At 53.0% G+C, this 14285-nt stretch overlaps 5 protein-coding genes across 5 annotated transcripts; 2 read left to right on the top strand and 3 right to left on the bottom strand.

The window, feature by feature from the left end:
* Positions 1 to 239: 239 nt before the first annotated feature.
* Positions 240 to 1310, bottom strand: TRIVIDRAFT_210527 (uncharacterized protein; the record flags this gene model as incomplete). Its single annotated transcript, XM_014095742.1, has 1 exon — positions 240 to 1310. The coding sequence occupies one exon, from the start codon at positions 1239 to 1241 to the stop codon at positions 240 to 242; it is 1002 nt and encodes a 333-aa protein (XP_013951217.1).
* A 1085-nt stretch (positions 1311 to 2395) lies between these two features.
* TRIVIDRAFT_57063 (uncharacterized protein) lies at positions 2396 to 3624 on the top strand (the record flags this gene model as incomplete). Its single annotated transcript, XM_014095743.1, has 3 exons — positions 2396 to 2636; positions 2760 to 3322; positions 3469 to 3624. The coding sequence occupies 3 exons, from the start codon at positions 2396 to 2398 to the stop codon at positions 3622 to 3624; spliced, it is 960 nt and encodes a 319-aa protein (XP_013951218.1).
* Positions 3625 to 3950: 326 nt separating this feature from the next.
* Positions 3951 to 6410, bottom strand: TRIVIDRAFT_210528 (uncharacterized protein; the record flags this gene model as incomplete). Its single annotated transcript, XM_014095744.1, has 3 exons — positions 3951 to 4172; positions 4242 to 4320; positions 4396 to 6410. The coding sequence occupies 3 exons, from the start codon at positions 6408 to 6410 to the stop codon at positions 4113 to 4115; spliced, it is 2154 nt and encodes a 717-aa protein (XP_013951219.1).
* Positions 6411 to 6881: 471 nt separating this feature from the next.
* On the top strand, positions 6882 to 7700 carry TRIVIDRAFT_42384 (uncharacterized protein; the record flags this gene model as incomplete). The annotated part of the gene is made up of 3 exons (XM_014095745.1): positions 6882 to 6989; positions 7069 to 7243; positions 7300 to 7700. 3 exons carry the CDS (start codon positions 6882 to 6884, stop codon positions 7698 to 7700), a joined length of 684 nt encoding a protein of 227 aa, XP_013951220.1.
* A 465-nt stretch (positions 7701 to 8165) lies between these two features.
* On the bottom strand, positions 8166 to 10714 carry TRIVIDRAFT_88338 (uncharacterized protein; the record flags this gene model as incomplete). The annotated part of the gene is made up of 3 exons (XM_014095746.1): positions 8166 to 8613; positions 8684 to 10037; positions 10102 to 10714. 3 exons carry the CDS (start codon positions 10370 to 10372, stop codon positions 8544 to 8546), a joined length of 1695 nt encoding a protein of 564 aa, XP_013951221.1.
* Positions 10715 to 14285: the final 3571 nt, after the last annotated feature.

The following is a 14285-nucleotide window of genomic DNA, read 5'->3' on the forward strand; positions in this document are numbered from 1 at the left end:
CTTGACGGCGGATGGAGCTGGTGAAAAAAAAAAAACCTAAAAGACAAAAAAAGCTCGGATATCTTGACGATATTCCTAAAATCGTATAGAAAGCGTCAGCAATACTGGCCGGAAAAGCAATGACAGACGAACAATAGATTTCACAACAGTTAGACACTTACATTACAATGGATCTCAGGCTCCAACACCTTCTTCACCGCATCTTGTTTCCACAGCCTCTGGGTCCTTTCTACCATCTCTCATGAAAATGCCGGCCACCAACCCCAGCTCGAGAGGTGTACCTCCTGTACCGCCACGATGGGAATGTCACGAGGTTGGTTTGACTGTGGTCGCGGAGGCAGGGGTGGCACCTTTGGCTTTGTCGCCTGATCTTTTTTCTGGTCGTTCTCCTTCTTAGGGGGTTGCCAGGATTGAGATCGCCGCTCGAAATGCTGCTTCGATCGGCTCACCGATCGGCTCACCGATCGGTCTTTGCGTGCCGGAGAGCGGCCATCAGACCGCGCGGGTGAGTTCGCGCTTCTACCCCGGGAGACTGCTAGAACTTTGAGCCTGGGGGTCCCGGATGCCGGGCCCGAGGAACTTTTTTCGGTGCTCTCCGGGATAAAGGGGCGAATGCAGTTCCGGATGTAATCCTCGTCGACACCTAGGGCCCTGGCATCCGCAATACCCAGATTGATCCGATTGACGTATTCCTCCTTGGGATTGCTGTCAATAATGCAGCTTGGATTGACATATATGAGAACATCGTCTTGCCAGTGCACCAACGAATTCTCTCGCCGCCCCTGAGCCACGAGCCCGGCTTGTCTGCCCACCGTCGCGGGCCCGCCCTTTTCGACAATCCAAGCGATGGGACGGCGATACAAGGCGCTCTGAGCTCGATGGAGCAGAACTGTCATGTATCGCTTTTTGTATGCATTCTTTGCAACGCCTTCGTTTATGTCCAGTTTGGCTTCGTCGATGTCATCAATTTCGTACACAAGTCCATCTACCCAATGTCCCTCTGCCTGGGCGACGTTGGCGTATCCACGTTCGTTGATCTGCCATCGGTAGTTGCATAGACGGGCTATTCCGATGAATTTGCTATTGGGGCAACGACGGTTCATCTGCTTGATGTGCAAGTTACTCCCATAAGCAAAGTATAACTTGGTTGGCCGGCGGTCTAGAGACAACGCTGACGCTGCTTTCTGGGCTGGCACTTTGGACTTCTTCCTCCCCACTGATTGGCTGCGGATGGCCTCCATGGTCGAATTGGGAAATGGGCGGGGTGGCCCAAGGGTCGAGCTGTCGTGCTTCTGAGACCAAGTCCTACGGGCTGGCTTGAACGCGGAGGAGGCTTGAACTGTCTGCGCACATCCTGCGCACAATACCGCTGTCTTACATATTGCTAACTATTGCCAGTGATGTTAATTGTGAGGCGAAAATACGTCATGGCACGAGAATCAATCGTTTGCTCGACAGCCAGCCAGGATGCTCCGTTGGAGTGCGGCCGCCTCTTATTGTGGATCTCTGATGCCGTGCCACAGGTTGGGCAGCAAAGGACAGAATGACGACGGCCATGCAGGGCATGGGATTGCAGGCACCAATTGGACTTCACCACGTCTTGACCCGGAGAGACTGGGTGCCTCCTTCGTGGCAGTGAGCTCACAACCTCGGGCGCCTCTCTTTTGTTTTACCATTTGTTTGAAAAGAGAGTCACGGACATGCCCGGCTTCGGAGCATAATGCGTGATCCCTAGGTGCCACGTTCCCTACCGCCTCATCCACCGAGGGCCACCGTATTATAGGGGGACCGCTGTTCGCCTGTGGATTCCGCGCAAAGGGCAGTACAGGCACAGGCAGTATTGTCTCAATAGGAGGTAGGGGTGAAGATGGTGTTGGACAACGCAACGGTGGCTGGGCGGCTAGAGTTTTGCTGGCCGTGCCGCCCCATGCATGGCCATGATCCCTGCTGCTCTTGCACGAGTACGTGTAATATGCTCTGTACAAAAGCACGGGCACGAAGATGGTTACTATGCGTCACACAAAACGAGAAGTTGAGAAGAAGTCGACAATGTCATGTGAGCATGTGCATCCAATCTAAATGAATTGACCAATTATCCGCGCAAGCGTGGTTAATTGTGTCTAGAACCACGGGAAGAGCCAAGACCTGGCCGGCGAGTTAGAAAGCATGAAGTCGAAATCAGATATCAACGACCTCAATTAGGCCGTTTGGCAACCAAGTTTTTCCCTCACTTTATCTTCCCAACCCAACCTCTCTCAAATTAGCTCCGTACGTACCTGTTTGGAGTGGACCTGTGGTTGTTTTGCTCGGGCTGTAAGTGCAGCCTCAGCCTCATCTTTTTCTGGATTTTGGGTTCGAATCCGCCTTGACGACTTACACCATCTGCCTGACGAAGATGCCACATGGCATTAGGCACTACAATTTCGGCGTAGAGATCGAGGCCGTTACCAGGCCATATGGAAATTGCAACAGCTTCACCAACGTGGACTGGTATCGACAATTGGCGCAGAAGCTACGCAACAGGGGCATCCAAGCGGTCCATGACGATTGCTCCAAGTATAGCAAGCACCCCGAGTATTATGGAGGAAAGTGGTTCGTCACGCGCGACGGGTCGCTCAAGCGGCCACGACCATATGGTTGGTAATTCCGACTTGCACCCAGCTTGCTGCACGATGAGATTTTCATGTACATGTGCTTCATGTATCTTGTCATGCACGCACAGAGAAATATGCGCTGACGCAAATGCAAACCGGAAAAAGTGTGCATGGAGGTTGTATCCCCAAAGCTCGATACCATGCAGGGCGTGAGCCCTATCATATCCGACTTTTGGGAGGCCATGCGCGTGCACTTCAAGCCTCAAGAAGACGATTCATGCGGTGGGCATGTTCATGTCACGCCCGTCAACCTCAAAAATAAGTTCTCGCTTAGGACTCTCAAGAAGATTGCTTTCGCAACAGTCGTTTATGAAGACTACGTGGCAGAAATTCTACCTGCCGCCCGCCGCGATAACCACTACTGCCGTCTCAACAGCCAGAGCCTCGACTCTGGGCTCAACAAGACGCTGGGCTGGGAAAAGAGCGTCAGTGCGTTGCGCAAGGTGGCTGCTGAGATTCGATCCAAGAGCAGAAAGGCAGATTTATGCCATTACATGCAAGGCAACCGATACGTTCTATGGAACTTCCAGAACATCTATCCTCATCGCAGGAGAAGGCGGTGCACGGGGACGATAGAGTTTCGAGGCGGCAACCAATTTCTCAACACCAAGGGGACGTTGGCGTGGGTGGCCTTTGTGCTGGGATTCATCACCTTGGCGAAGGAAGAGGTAAGCTATGGTCCCCCCCGTCTGGGCTATTTCTTATTTTGCACCGACCGGTGAATTCAGGTAATGATGGGAATATCACGGTGGTGAAAGGGGATGGTGGTCCAACCTAGAAAAGTCATCTCGCTTATTGATACGCTTCGACACAGGACCTTCTCAACAATTTCTGTTCCTACGTCCCACCTACCGATCCCGGCTGGCCGCGCCGCGTCAAGGACTGGTGGAAGCGCATCCGAGAAGCGGCTAAGCAGTCGCGGATGGGCAGGCATTTGCCCGACACGTATGCGGAAATGCAGACAAAATGATGGTGCTTGTGCATGATTCTGTGGTGGTTTGGGCTGCTTTGCGGGACGCTTCTTTTTCGACGGCGGATGGCTTAATATGGATGGTTAGTACTCACTATGGTTTGTCGGACAGCCCGTCCGGTCAGTTTGATGAGGACCGATTATGAAATAACGATGTTACGACTATGTATTTTGCTCTGGGGAGTTTGGGACAGGGAATTTCTTGGGAACAGTCGGCGTTTTGGGATTGAAATCAGAAAAAAAAGAGGGACAGAAAGAAAGAAAATGGCAGATTACGGAACCTGGAGGTATATCATGGCAGAGCAAACGAACAAAAGAAAGCAAAGAAAGGTAGGATAAACTTTTTATTTATTTTTTATTTCTTTCTCTTTTCATTGACACTACAATGTCATTGACTCGACAGATGAAATATCTCGCCAAAAAAGGAACAAATATACATAGATTCATGACCACCGTTAAACGCCTGTCGTATATCCCATTTATGATGATTACTCTTTACTAGCGTCCTCTTCGAATAAGACAAGAACGGTTCCGGCTTTGCAGATATCCTAAGGGAGAGATGTGTTAGCTAAATGGGCACATGGAGTGGCATGGATATTTTCATGGAATGGACTTACTCCTTCCTTATGGGCGAGCTTCTTGATGACACCGTCCTGCGGCGACCGAATGACGGTTTCCATCTTCATGGATTCAATGCTATAAAGCTTTTGTTAGCGATGTTGTGAAATGGAAAAGTAGAGAGGGAGAATGCTTGTAACAAAATCAACTTACACAACAAGCGGTTCACCCTTCTTCACCGTCTGTCCCTCAGTAACCTCGTTCTTCAAGATCTTGCACGGCATCGGCGCCGCCACGGAGGCAGTCAGCTCCTTCAGGCCCAGGGCCTTCTCATACCACGACGGCGGCAGCAGCGCCAAATCCGTCTTGAGGCCGTGCTGGAAAATAGCCAGCTTGGTCTCGGTGCCGCTCTCCTGGGGAACGACGGTGGACTCGATCCTCTCGGCGGGGAACCGGGACTTGAGCTTGGTCACCTCTCCCTCGATGGTGGGCTCGCTGATGATGTTGCTAAAGAGCTGGGGCTCCTCGCCCTTGCGGGAGATGGTCACGTTGTAGAGGTTGTGGCCGGTCTGCGAGACGGCGGCCTCGACGACCTCGCCCTCCTTTTCGCTGTAGCCGTCGAGGACCTTGAAGGCGACCTTGCGCTCGCTGGTCGAGTTTGTGTTGCCGAAGCCGAGCGACTGGCCGTGCGGGCTGGAGCTGACGGTCTGCAGCTGGTTGCTCAGGACGCCAAGGGCGGCCTGGGCGAAGACTTCGTTGTTGATGTGTCTGGGCTTGAAGAGCTCTGCTCTCCACTTGTCGATGAAGCCAGTTTCGACGTCGCCGGCGATGAAGGCCTCGGACTCGCACATCCTCTTGAGGAACTCAATGTTGGTGCTCAGGCCGACGATTTCAAAGTTGCGCAGGGCGGAGGCGAGCTTGGCAATGGCCGTCTCGCGGTCGTCGCCGCGGACGATGAGCTTGGCAATCATGCCGTCGTATGCTTCGGAGACGACGCTGCCAGAGCCGAATCCCCAGTCGAGACGGATATCGGGATCGTTCTTGGCAGCATCCAGCAGGACGGCGTGGACGAGCTTGCCTGAATCGGGCATGAAGCCCTTCTCGGGGTTCTCAGCATAGATACGAGCCTCAATGGCAGCACCTCGCTGGTTCATCTGCTCTTCAACCTCGGCTTGGGTCAGCGGCAGCTTTTCGCCGGCGGCGATGCGGAACTGCCACTCGACAAGGTCCAGGCCAGTAACCATCTCAGTGACGGGATGCTCGACCTGCAACCGCGTGTTCATCTCCATGAAGTAGAACTTGCCGCTGTCCTTGTCCAGGATGAACTCGACTGTTCCGGCACCGACGTAGCCCACGGCCTCAGCGGCCTTCCTTGCCTTGTCCCAGAGATCTTGTCTGGTGACCTCGTCAAGATCAGGAGCGGGAGACTCTTCGAGAACCTTTTGGTGTCTTCGCTGGACACTGCAGTCTCGCTCGCCAAGGGCGACGGTGTTGCCGTGCTTGTCGGCGAAGACCTGCACCTCGACGTGTCGCGGGCGGACAATGTACTTTTCGACGAGCATGACCTCGCCGCCGTCGCCAAAGGAAGCCTTGGCCTCGGCTCTGGCGCTCTTGAGCTGGGTGAGGAACTCATCCTCCGTCATGACGATTCGCATGCCCTTGCCACCGCCGCCTCGCACGCTCTTGAGGAGGACAGGGAAGGTGATCTCCTTGGCGTATGCCAGCAACTCAGCCTCGCCCTGTTCGGATCCGTGGTATCCAGGAACGCAGGGCACGTTGGCCGCATTCATAATCTCTTTGCTTCGCGCCTTGTTGCCCATGTCGGCCATTGCGGTGGCGGGCGGGCCGACAAAGACAATGCCCTCCTCCTCGCATCGCTCGACGAACTTGTAGTTCTCAGACAAGAAGCCATAGCCCGGGTGCAGTGCCTGGATGCCGTGCTTCTTGGCCAGGGCGATGATCTTCTCGCCGTCCAGGTAGCCGTTTGCCGGGCCCAGGCCAAAGGACTGGAAGCCGGACGAGGCGTGCCATGAGTTGGCATCGACGTCTGTGTATACGGTGGTGGCCTTAATGCCCATGCGCTCCGCCGTCTTGTTGATTCGGATTGCGATCTCGCCTCTGTTGGCGATGAGCACGGAGCTCAGCGCCGCAGGCTTGGGGGCTGCAGACGTGGACAGGAATCGAGGCACGGGCCTCAGAGAGAGGCGATTGGCGCGGAGAGAACGCATGGCGACGGGCTGCAGCTGGCGATGGACAGGAAGGAGTTGCAGGAGTCGAGAATTGGACGCTGAGGAGGAATTAATCAAGGCCCAGGGCTCGTCGCCTTGTCGAGGCTCAACCGGGTAGATGGTCGATAGAGCCGAGCGCCGCGTGCCGCAAGTAGCCGCGGCTGCTTAATTGCTTGCCAGCAGGACGGTCCGAGTGTTTTCCCCACGACGTCATGCCGTTTTGGCCCGTTTTGGACGCTGGTTAGGTAATCGGGGTACTTGCTGTTCTGCGGGGATGCTCCATACTGGGCCAAGTATCTTAGCGATTCCCCTTTGCGGCTACCGTTTGCTTTCTTCCTCCTCCCCCCCACATACTGTACTCGGATCTTCCTCTAGCTTGAAGCATCGGCTGATCGGGCTACACAGCTTTCCCAGACGTCACGAGAGAAAACGGCTGTATCTCTCGGCTCGACACGATCCAGCATGGCCGCCATGGACAAGATCCCGCTCAACTACGAGGCGTCCGAGGGCGACACGCACAAGCGCCAGACGAGCTCGCTGCCCACCGAGGTGGTGCAATGCCTCGAGAATGCGCGATTCGTATGTTTGATGCTGCTGTGGCCAAGACGAGGATACACGAGGATGGGCGCTGACTAGATACTCGTGCGATTGCGAATAGCTTCACCTGGCAACATGCACCGATAACGTGCCCAACGTATCCCTCATGAACTACACCTACCTCCCCTCCTCGCCCTACTCGACCTCTCCCGTCATCATCATGACCACCAATCCGGCCTCTCGCAAGACGACCAACATCACGACCAACCCAAACGTCTCTCTCCTGGTCCACGACTGTAAGGAAGCTCCCAGGCACCAGATTCCTATTCAATGCTGACAACCTTCTCCCCAGGGGTCTCTCACCGTCCTCCTACCCAAGGCCGCCGCCTGTCCGGCGGATCCCCCGGCCCCGAAGCCCGATCCAGCCTCGCCGCCCTGCTCCTCAACCTCAACACATCCGCAATGTCCAGCATCAGCGCGACGATAGGAGGTGCCGCGCGGATAGCTCCTATTGGGTCCGCCGAAGAGAAGTTCTACGTCGAGCAGCATCTCGAGAACAACACCTTTGAGGAGGGCGTGCCTCTCTTCCAACCGCCGTCCAATACCGAGAATGCCGGAGGGCATTTTGTGGCGGGCGAGGAGGTGCGCGTCATTGTAGTCGATATCCAGAGGGTGAGGATCAGCGATTGGAAGGGAACTGTGAGGGACTGGGAGCTGGTTTCGGATGCTCCATTGCTCAATGGTGGTGCTTAAGGACCTTACCTGTGGTATTGTTGGGATAGGCTGTAATTGTATCATTCATGTATGAGGCGTACCTAGTTTTGGGCATTGGAAACGGATATGATGGAATGATCGAAATTTCAAAAAAGGAAGAAAATGGAGAAGAAAAGAAAGTTGCTGAGCCGCATACCTTTGACATCAAAGTAACATAGCTTTTTCTTTGGGCATGCTGGCTCACATACTCTGCTTTGAATGTGGCAAATGAAGTTATTGCAAATGAAGTAAATTCTGCAACAATATATGCTTAGTACGTAGATGGTATTCAATGGAGAAGAGGATTTCTGCTTCGCTGCTGTTGACAATCTTGTCCTTGTTCACCATGGCATCTTGTTTCATGTGTGCCTAATTGCTACTGTAAGGCAATGTTATTTCTCTCATTTTCAACGAGCAGCATACTACAAACAAAAAGATAATGCTTCATCTGCAAAAAGCTCTTATCGCAGAACATAATATCGTTCAGTGTAAAATTCATGTCGTACTCCCAAATACAGCTCCTTTGCATAACGATGCACAAGGCATGTCATTCCAAAGCTAGTCCTTTAAAGCTTCCATCGAGCAAAAAGTAACATCATCCACTAGATCCTACCATACTAATACAATTTGGTATCCTCTCACCCCTTATTGCTAGTCCATACCAGTCTATCCATGCCAGATGAAGTGTGGCTTCTAATTCACCAGTCCATCCCGTAAACGCCGAATGATGTATGCATTTCAGCAAAAGCGAAGCAAAGAAAACAGAAAAACAAGGCTCATATCTCATAAGAATCCACAGATGGGACAGTGGTCTCATAAGAATCCACAGATGGGACAGTGGTATTAATACACCTTGGCCCACTCGATAACCTCGAGCGCCATCATGACAAGAACAAGAGTAGAAGGAAGAATCCTATTGGATCTGTTAGTAAAAACCGCACAGTGATGTAAAGAGTTATATATCGACATCTTGAGATGCTTACCAGACAACATAGCTCTGAAACAGGATCCTGCCCATAGTCTGCTCAAACACATTGTTGATTTGGCAGATCTGCGCAAGTTGAAGCGCACTCGGCGCACCTGTGAGCAGGAAGCAGACGATGATGAAGATGGGATCATCAAGAATGCTGATAGGCAGGTACTTTGCAGTGAGGGCCAAGATGGGCGCCATGATTAATGTTGGCAGAACCATTCTGCTCAATAACGAGGCGATCAAGAGCTTGTTTCCAATCTTTTCCTCTTCCGGATCGACGGGAGTATCGTGAGCGGCAGTGTTGCGAGCCAGGTTGGCGCCGAGAACAACCAGGATCAAAGGCACTGCGACGCCTCCACTAGATTGAACTGCGTTGGTGACGCTGTTCTTTACGAATGAACCCTCTTCGAAAAACAACTGCTGAAGCCTCGGGACAGACGCAACAATGACCGCAAAGAGCATAGCCCACAGAGGAGGGTTCATGAACTCCCAAGCGAATTTGACAGATTTTGTGATCGATGCGTAAATGAAAGAGAGAACAGTCTGTACAGGCTGAGGGAGTCGCTGATACTGGCGAGTCATCGCACCGCCTGCTCGCTCTTTGAGAAATTTCAAATATTTCTTGACATGGCCAAAAACTCCTTGTTGGACTTCAGTCTCATCTCGAAGACGGATCTGGGGAAACGAAAGAATATCATCCTCCGGGTCGCTATCTGCAAGCGCATGTCCATGCGCAGCAAAGTTGCCCTTCTTGAAATTCAGCATGTCGGCATCCTCGACGGTCGAGCCAGCCAGCGAAGCCCGGGAGGTGTTCGCAATAGGCGTTCGTCCAGCAGGTATATAATCTTCGGAATCATTGCTATCGCCATCGTTTTCGGTGTCGCCGTCCAGGCCACTGATGAGAATCTCGGGCTCCTGCTCGTTGTTCGGCTCTTCGTCGCTGTATCTATATTGGCCCTCCTCGATCAATTCGTCCTGGTACTCTGGGTACTTGTCTTTGGTGGCCAGCAGAACGTGATAACCCCAACTCCATCTGACAAGCTGGCCAAGCTGCTGGAAGATGAGCAGATACAGGATGCCACGTGCGCCGACCTCGTCATCATTGTCGCCGGGTATCCTGTCCCAGTGGAGGCCCTTGATTGTTTGCGATAAGGAGAGCACAAGGGAGATTGGGAGCGAATTAGAGTTGCCAAAGACACCCATAGCAGTGACAAAGTTGGAGGCTCGCTTATTGAATCGAAATCCTTTGGCAACGAGAATCGAGACTATCCATGATACAAGCGTCTGTACCACAAAGATTGCGGGAATGATGGCGAGGTCGGACAGCTTGTCGGCGTTGAGCTGGGAAGCTAATTTGGTGAAGACTAGGAGAATGATGGGTCAGGCCGCGATTCAACGTTGGAGCGCAAAGGAGAGAAAGGAACATACTGAGGCAAGGCGTAAACAGCATGACATTTAAATTGGCCAGGAATTTTTGCTTATCGGCATCAAAATGACCAAGGCGCGCGACGATGTATCCCGGCAAGCTCACGCAGACCACCTCCAAGACGGCTTCAAAGACGAGCAAGCAGAGATACGATAGGGAGGGATGCGACGGCGCCGGCGCCTCAAAGACCTTGAGCGGCATCTCGTATGCTTTTTGCGCCATCACAGCCAGCCGAAACGACGTCGGCGGCGTGAGGGAGACGACGGAATCCATCAAGTGTAGTCGCAATTGATCGTACGTTCAGTGTCGTCAGCGTCGTGGTGGTAGGCTGTTGGTTGTTTTGTTTGTTGCAGAAGGGAAATCCGGATGATGGGCCAGAAATCGGCAGAGCAGGGGTGAAAGGGGACGCCCAATTTAAAGGACAAGGAAACAAAGAGTATGTCAGATTGACTTTCCAAAAAAAATCACAGACCGGGAAGCGCCGGTTAGGTGCTTCATAATCAGATCAAAGCGTCGTCAGCTAGGGACAGGTCGATGGCAAAACAACGGAGCTGAGGTGAGGCCAATGGGATGTCCAGCCAGCGTTCAAGGGTGCCTGATCAGGTCCTCGTCCTGGTCATTTATCAGGTAAGGCAGGTGTCATGGATTGTGCAAAGGTGCGAGGATGCAGGTTAAATGGGCTGCAGTGAATGCGAATGGGGCGTTGCGGGAGCCCATCTGGGCGTCTGGCTGAAGTGGAAATACCTAGGTATTAGGGGCAAGAAGAATGCAGGTCGCACAAGGCAGCAACCAACGTGTAGAACCCCAGAAAAAAAAATACCAGTGCCCTATGTATTCGCTCGTCTGACGATGCACCCACGACTCAGAGATAAGAGAGGCGAATGGTCGCGAAACACGCAAGAGTGACATGAGATAGGTGAGGCGCGGAAGAGCTGGGCAAACAAGCTTCTGGCTAGCGGGCCTCTTTGGGCTTTGGGGGGCCTTGTAGAGGCTTGAAGGGGCTTGTAGGCCCTCTAGCAGCCCTCTAGCAGCCCTCTAGGTGCCATTGACCCTCTTAGCGGTCCCCATCTGGCGTGCCACCGGCGCGTTGATATCACTCCCAATGGGTGTTTGCGCTGCCAGGTACTTGCGCGGGAGGCTTCCGCCGGCCAATGGAAATCGCCAATGCGCCCATGAGCCCTGTCCAGGGGCGACGGGGGCGTAGGGCTATCACAGTGGGAGCAGATTGGAGCGTGGCTGCAGAGGCTAGAGTCACGTGTATCCCATCGTTTGTCTGTTTCGTCAGCCCGCAAGCCACGGCGGCCAAGAGGCTTGTACGTGGCGGTGAAGCGCAGTGCTAGGTAATACAAGTCTGACAATTGCGAATCAAGTGAGACATGGAGGAGATAAGAGGCCTTATCTGTGCGATGCCAGCCCCCTTGGCAAAACATGCCAACTCAAGCACACGCCAGATTTCAAGGCAGTCTGCCGTTATGCTCCGTACTTTGTACCCCGGAGATGATCAAGCCGGCATTTGCTATCAACTTGATTTCAAGAGGACGGCTAGCAGCAGCTGAGATTGTCTCATTTCGTCAACCAAGAGGCGGCCAGTCAACGACTGCCAGCGAGCATAGCGGTCCCAACTCCGTCACTCCGTCACGTCCCAAAGCCTCGTTCTTTCAGGCAAGGGATGGGTACAATTGTATTACCAAGATGCGCAGTGGCATTTGATGTATAAATTAACCACCACTTTTGATAATTTCCCATGCTGCGCTATGTTCCTAAGCAAGATGCATGCATGTACAGTATACGCTCTATATCAAAATGCTCACAGCTGTAATCACAACGTGGAACCGCATAGTTAGGCGTGCCATGTACTCCGTATTCGTCACCATGATATGAGCTTGTGTTCATGCCTGTTTCAATCCATCGCCTCGCCTGCCCGATCGCCATCATAGTAAAAGAGAACGTCATGACAGACACGATGGAGGGGGGATTGCCCAGCAACCCAGCAAACGTTGCACACAACATAGCTGTTTGAAACGAATACAGCGCCGATCGCTTCTCAACTGGGCTCCCAGCGCAGACCTATGATGCATCATCGAACCATCAGACGTATTTCGCCGATAGCTTATCAGCTCTAGCACCGCATTAAACACTTCAGTGCCCTTTGTACACACGTTTATGCTCGAGTTCCAAGCTGTGCGTGTGCATCTCATCTCACCAGGTACCTGGTACTACGCTCTGCTGGTACCTGACACCTAAATTAACCCCATGCCAAGGTCTAAACCTAGCTGCAGAAGCGTATTTACGCCATCTCAGAACGAGATTGCAATTGACTCAAAAAAGACGGGAAAAAGCAATAGATGAGAGACAGCAGATGCAAGGGCAGCGCAGATTTGGCTCGTCATTGGATGCCGCCGTCAGCTCTTCAGGCAGCCACTGCGTCGCTATGCAGTGCCTGTCGCAGCCTCATCTTAGTAGCCCAATAGCAAGGCTCCAGATGCCCGATTGCATCCGGCATCACTCAGAAAACGATCCTGGGGTAGCCCTGCCTCCAGTAGCTTCGGTCTTTTTTGGTGACTCTGGGAAGCAAGGAAGCAAACGGAAAAATCGCCCCCCCCCCCTTAGGCGAAGTGGCCCGTTATTGTTCAAAAGCCGTGATAGGCCACTATCGCCCGCTTGATAGTCCAAGGCACGGCTCGGGGACCAGAGGCGGTTTCATCATGAGATCTGTCTGATATGGATCATCGGGCTTGCCAAGTACCATCCCATCTGGCGATACCTGGACCGCCGGTGGCGATGGGCGCCACGGCCTCGTAGATGGTGAGCTGCAGATACGAAACACATCGGCGGCCCAAAGTACCTTGGGGGTGGAGTCACGACAGCCACTTCAGCGCAGCAGGCACAGAGCATTCCGCCCGAGAGGCCTCAGAGTCACCTATCAAACGTCGTCGAGGCCACAAAGTCATATTAAGCATGCCGCGATGAGGGCAGATTGTCCCGCCGCTGGTCTGGGCACTGGACAAGATAGACAGTAGCGTGTGGTTGAGCGTTTCTGGTTAATAAGCGTTTGATTGTCATTGTGGGAAACGGCGATATATAACGCCAACAGCAGTCATCCACATGGGATCCTCCCGACCTCCTTACCTCCCTTTCATTTCCATCAATCACTCTTCTTTCTGTCCTTGACTATCCATTTGTCCTAAACTATTTATTACTGGTTTACGGTACTACGTTTCCTTTGCTTCCCAGCGGTGAACCCTGGTCTTCCTTGACATACATTCCCTCACTGTCCAGCCCAGCCCAAAGCTGACGGGCAACCTCACTGCACCACGTCACGTCACACAGCTTCAATACACAGCCAGGCCAGCTTCGATTCTCTGCTTGCCATTCGCCATTTCTCTGTCCCCTGTTGGCAAGATCCAAGGCATCCATAGGTCATTAACCACTCCAGCACTTTTATCCGGTGACATGACACTGATGCCCACTTTCAGGTCACGATAGTCCAAAGTCGCCACAGCCGCCCAATCCCGGCGCTCCAATTGAAGGCGCATGCAGCGTGCCCTGCTTCTACATGACGTGCCGGCACCAAGCCGCCTCCTGACGATATCTTGCAGCTCCTCGGCGCTATTTTGCCCATTTGACGCACGTCGCAGCTGTGTCTTTGCATCGTCATCGTCATAGTCTCATAGTCACTCCAGCACCAAAACTCCACACCAAAATACCCGTCAATTCCTTGGACAACCCCGCACAACCTTGCGAAGCTCTGCCATTGCTGCTAATTTCGTACTCCATACGACGCCCAGAGCAGGTTAGCACATCGACAAGGTGGTGCCGAGGCCTGATCAAATACCGGGCGCCTTCAGGTTTCTTCACACGACCAAAAATAGCCAGGGAATTGGCCAACGGCCGTTCCTGATTGCTGGCCAGGGAGGTGAGATTTGATTCCTGCTTCTCGTCTGATGCGCTGTACGTGTACGAGCACCTGGATGGCACCCTGACACCGCCGCAGCTTCAACTTCTCTCATCCATACAAGTGTATACATTACCATACCCGTAGTATCGTGACGGGCTTAAGCTCGGGCAGTTGTCCTTCCTTGTATGTATGCTTCAACCCCATTATAAACCATTAAAACCTGCCTTTCGTTGGGGCAGAAGAGAGAAAATTTTTTCTTTGCTCTTCGCAACTGCCGGGAGCACGGAG

Source organism: Trichoderma virens, assembly GCF_000170995.1.
Source record: "Trichoderma virens Gv29-8 chromosome Unknown TRIVIscaffold_89, whole genome shotgun sequence".
Classification (NCBI taxonomy): Eukaryota; Fungi; Ascomycota; class Sordariomycetes; order Hypocreales; family Hypocreaceae; genus Trichoderma; species Trichoderma virens.